The 5294-nt window shown below is 51.5% G+C and overlaps 1 protein-coding gene across 1 annotated transcript in view; it reads left to right on the top strand.

The window, feature by feature from the left end:
* Nucleotides 1-5091, top strand: part of LOC107122114 (RNA-binding protein Nova-2-like) — a 61442-nt gene extending 56351 nt beyond the window's left edge. Inside the window, exon 4 of the mRNA XM_015425147.1 lies at nucleotides 3938-5091. Coding sequence (XP_015280633.1) covers nucleotides 3938-4954 — 1017 coding nt within the window. The 3' untranslated portion in view covers nucleotides 4955-5091. The remainder of the gene's footprint in view (nucleotides 1-3937) is intronic.
* Nucleotides 5092-5294: the final 203 nt, after the last annotated feature.

Raw genomic sequence — 5294 nt, 5'->3', positions numbered from 1 at the left:
CTAGTTCTGGGGAACCCAGAAAGAGCCCAAGCAGCAGGGGTCATTTCCTGTGGGAGTGCACAGGGGCGGAGCTCCGGCAGTAAGGAGCCCAGGGGGCGGGCACATGCAACAAGCCCCGCCCCATGCTCCCAGCAGCCCTCAGTCAGAGCAAGAAGCAGTCAGGTAAGCTGCAGAGCTGCCACGCCCGGCTCCCCGGTCCAAAACAGTCCAGTGGCACCTTTAAGACCAAGTTTTGTTCAGGTACAAGCTCTCACTCCTCTGCGAGGACAGATCTGCACGTTCTCCCCCCCCCCAATAGCTAGCAATCCAAAACAGTCCAGTGGAGCCTGAGCGGTGGGTGTTGCCTTCTGACACACTTCCAGTGATGTCAGGGGCTGTGGCATATGCAAATAAGTTATGCCAATGAGCTCCTGCACCTCTTTTTCTACGAAATGACCCCTGCCCAGCAGTAGCTGGGAAGATGCTGACTGCTCCTTTGTGTGCCTTGCACATGAAAGCTCATACCTCGAATAAACCTTTGTTGGTCTTAAAGGTGCCTGACTGGACTCTAAATTGGTTCCACTGCTTCAGACCGACATGGTTGACCACCAGTGTTCCCTCCAAGCTGAGTGAGTGTGAGCTAGCTCACAGTTTCTTAGCCTCCGGCTCACAGATTTTTGTCTTCGCTCCGGAAGGATGGCTCCAGACAACTAATCGATGCAGCAGCCAAATCGCTCGCTCCCAACTTTAAGGCCAGCAGCTCACAAAGTAGAGTTTTTGCTCACAAGACTCCGCAGCTTAGAGGGAGCATTGCTCCAGAGCAAGCTTATTGATGCAGCAGCCAAATCACTCGCTCCCAACTTTAATGCCAGCAGCTCACAAAGTAGAATTTTTGCTCACAAGACTCCGCAGCTTAGAGGGAGCATTGCTCCAGAGCAAGCTTATTGATGCAGCAGCCAAATCGCTCGCTCCCAACTTTAATGCCAGCAGCTCACAAAGTAGAATTTTTGCTCACAAGACCCCGCACCTTAGAGGGAGCATTGCTCCAGAGCAAGCTTATTGATGCAGCAGCCAAATCGCTCGCTCCCAACTTTAATGCCAGCAGCTCACAAGTTTTTGCTCACAAGACTCCGCAGCTGAGAGGGAGCATTGCTGACCACCCGGAATGATGCTTCTTCTTCGTGAACTTTGCCGTGGTGGAGGGTGGCGAGAATGCCTCTTTAGCGACCCTGGCCGAGCTTTCCTGAGCAGAGACGGGGAGTGGGGTCTTGAAGGCAGGGGGACTCCGCAGCTGAGAGGGAGCATTGCTGACCACCCGGAATGATGCTTCTTCTTCGTGAACTTTGCCGTGGTGGAGGGTGGCGAGAATGCCTCTTTAGCGACCCTGGCCGAGCTTTCCTGAGCAGAGACGGGGAGTGGGGTCTTGAAGGCAGGGTGTTGGCTGCTCTCCGTGGTGCTGAAAGGAACATCTCTCCCTCACAGCGGGGACCAGGGTAGGAGGCGCTGGGCGTGGATTGCCGAATAGTAGTGGGATGTCTTTAGAAAAAGGAAAGTCCGAGTCTTTTTGGGCCGAATCTGCATCTAGCATTTGCTCCGCTGTCTTACCAAACCCACACTGGAACAGAAATTCCCATCTGCGTCGCATGCCGCTTTCACTTTGATCGATTGCCGGATTTTATGGCCAAGTCCAGACTGCATGCTGCTTTCCCTTCGTTTGATCTCTCGGTTTTAGATTTATGGCTGTTTTATGGCTATTCAGGGGTGACTCTGCAGTCAGTACAGGCGTTGGCCGCCGGGGTATTTGAATGTGGTTTTGAGCCGCATCTTTTTTCTGTTCCAGTGTGGGTTTGGTAAGACAGCGGAGCAAATTCTAGATGCCGATTCGGCCTTTGTTCTGCTGCTTCGGACCAACATGGCTACCCACCCATGCTCCCTCTAAGCCGTGGAGCCTTGTGATAAAAAAATTGAACTCAGTGAGCTACCGGCGTTAAAGTCGAGAGCGAGCCATTTGGCTACCGCATAAATTAGTTGGCTCGGGAGCCCTCCTCCCTGAGATGAGACGGAAATGGGTGAGCCGGAGGGCTAAAAAGCTGTGAGCTAGCTCACACTAACTCAGCTCAGTGGGAACACTGCTTACCAGAAAATGTTTTGCCCCACAAGCCACAAAGTCCTGGCTATGGGCCTGATCTCCAGACTACACTGGCCGGTTCCCCTGGTGAGAATGGCTGCTTTGGAGGGGGGAACTCTGGGACATTGTAACCCACTGAGGTCCCCGTCCTCCCCAGGGTCTGTCCCCAAAGCTCCAGGAGTTTCCCAAACTGGATCTGACAACCACCAGTAGCCAGGGTGGACATGGCAACCTGAGCGACCACCCAGATGGCCAGTTTGATATAGGATATGCCAAACAGACCATACGGGAGCTCTTTGATGCCGAACAGGGCTCTATGAGTCAGGTGTCCTGCGGCTTATATTTATATATTTATTTATTTTTTCGGCTTGCTACCCCGCTCTAACCCCCGAGGGGGTCTCTGAGCGGCTACAGTTATCTGTTATCCCTAACCTATGGCCACACAGTATATCAGGGGTGGGGACATCCCTACCAGCACCCAGTGGAGGGGGATGATCTTCTTCTTTGGGTCGGCTTTCTTTCTTTTGTTAGTTTGCCAGACCAGGTCCCCAACGTGATGATATCACATTGGGGATGTCCCCGCCCCAAGCTCCACCCCCAACAGTGTCCACCCATTGCCATCCCCTCTCCCTCCACTCATGTGATATTTAAAGGGCCCGCCAATCAGCTGCAGGGCCCTTTAAATCTTGCAGGAGGGGAGGGAGACGGGCCGCCGCTGGCCGTGCACCTAATAATAATATACTTTATTGTCATTGTACATAGTACAACGAAATTAAAGTTGCAATCATTCGGTGATCTACAACCATACTCATACACTCACACAACCATTCACAACCATCCCATAACTCCCTTAAGGTTCACATTGCAACTTAAACCACCAATGTCACCCAAATTCCAATTTCATACAGCATTTAAAGCAATAATAGCTCTCGAATAAAAACTATTTTTTAATCTGTTTGTCCTTGTTTTAATTGTCCTATATCTTCTACCCGAAGGCAGCAGTTCAAACAGGGAGTGTTCAGGGTGTGACAAATCCTGCAGATTTGTCTTTTATCTGTTCTAACCCGACTGGCTCAGCAATTTCACGGAGTGCCCACGAGGTCTTGTCTTGTGAGGAAGGGAGAAAAGGACTGCTTTCTCTACCGGCTCTATCCCATAACCCTGTGAGATAATAGTCTGCTTCCGGTGACATTCAGTAAAGCTCATCTCACAATCAAGATAACTGTTGGGCCTATTTGGTACCAGAAATATACCCTGTTTCCCCGAAAATAAGACCTACCCCAAAAATAAGCCCTAGCAGGATTTCTATGCATTTGTGGTATAAGCCCTAGTGTGTCTTCTTGAGAAAAAATAAATATAAGACAGTGTCTTATTTTCGGGGTACTTGTTAAATATTATTCCAGACAACCTGGATAGAGAAGACAGCTACTTATTAACATATATTTTAACTTCATCAAGAACGATGGTAGCCCGATGTTGGAAATCAGATAAATTACCATCTAGATTAGATATAGTAAAGAAATTCCTGGAAATAGCCGAATTGGACAAACTGACTATGTTATTACGTGGTAAAGACCAGAATGTTCCAAAGAAGGTGGATGAGAGTATATAATTGGTGGGATAAACACATTGTATGTAAGACTCCAAAGATATGATAATGTATACATAAAAGTGCTCTTGGCTGTTTGGTGAAACTGAATAAATAAAGTATTTTTTTTAAAAAAAGATAACTGCTGGGCCTCAGGCGGGAGGAGCAGGGAACTCAAATGTGCGCGAATCGGGCGGTACCCCCTCTCCCCCTCACACGCCTCTCCTTTTCCTCCCACACAGGCCAAGGTGATCGTCCCGAACAGCACGGCGGGGCTGATAATCGGCAAAGGCGGGGCCACGGTCAAGGCCATCATGGAGCAGTCCGGGGCCTGGGTGCAGCTGAGCCAGAAGCCGGAGGGCATCAACCTCCAGGAACGGGTGGTGACCATCAGCGGGGAGCCCGAGCAGATCCACAAGGCAGTCGACATCATCGTCCAGAAGATCCAGGAGGACCCGCAGAGCAGCAGCTGCCTCAACATCAGCTACGCCAACATCACAGGCCCGGTGGCCAACTCTAACCCGACCGGATCCCCTTACGCGAATTCCACGGACGTTCTGCCAGCAGCCGCAGCCGCCGCCACAGCCTCGGGCCTGCTGGGCCACACCAGTCTCGCCGGAGTCGGGGCTTTCCCTGCCGCTCTGCCAGGCTTCTCCGGGAGTGACCTTTTGGCCATTAGCACGGCTCTCAACACCTTGGCGAGCTACGGATACAACACCAGTTCCTTGGGGCTCGGCCTCAACTCGGCAGCTGCTTCCGGGGTGCTGGCGGCGGTAGCGGCCGGTGCCAACCCAGCCGCTGCCGCCGCTGCTAATCTCTTAGCTTCCTATGCCAACGAGGCTTCCACCAGCACCTCCGCGCCAGCCGGTGCGGTTGGAGCCTTCACGTTGGGCTCCTTAGCTGCGGCCACAGGGGCGGCCAACGGCTACCTGGGGACGGCCTCCCCGCTGGTGGCCAGCTCCTTCTTGGCCACCGAGAAGCTCGTGGAAAGCGCCAAAGATATGGTGGAGATCGCCGTGCCGGAGAACCTAGTAGGCGCCATTTTGGGGAAAGGAGGCAAGACGTTGGTGGAGTACCAAGAGCTGACAGGCGCCCGCATCCAGATTTCCAAAAAGGGGGAGTTTATTCCAGGCACTAGGAACCGTAAGGTCACCATCACGGGCACGCCGGCCGCCACGCAAGCGGCCCAATATCTCATCAGCCAGCGAGTAACGTACGAGCAAGGCGTTCGAGCGACCAACCCGCAGAAAGTGGGATAAGAGAAGTCTGAAGAGAAGGCTGGGGGGAAGGAGTAGAATTCTAATCGAGTCTTTAAATCGTTCAAATTGTAACCAACCTGACACCAGCCCCCCCATGTCCATCTCGTACACAAACACACACACACACACACAAACACACACACACACTCTCACTCCTCTGGTTGGGAAACAGCTCAACATTTCCTCTGCTGGACCGTTATTTCGCCATGGAGCGATCCTGTATATGTATATATATGGCAACGTCTTCTTTTCTTTTTGAGTTGATGGATTTTAATAGAAAAAAAAAATCATTTTTTAAGAAAAAAATATTCTCTCTCTTTCTCTCTTTATTTCTAATGTT

The sequence above is a fragment of the Gekko japonicus genome, unplaced genomic scaffold, assembly GCF_001447785.1.
Source record: "Gekko japonicus isolate JY-2015 unplaced genomic scaffold, Gekko_japonicus_V1.1 scaffold3908, whole genome shotgun sequence".
In the NCBI taxonomy this organism is placed as follows: domain Eukaryota; kingdom Metazoa; phylum Chordata; class Lepidosauria; order Squamata; family Gekkonidae; genus Gekko; species Gekko japonicus.
This window is presented reverse-complemented; position numbering and strand designations above follow the sequence as displayed.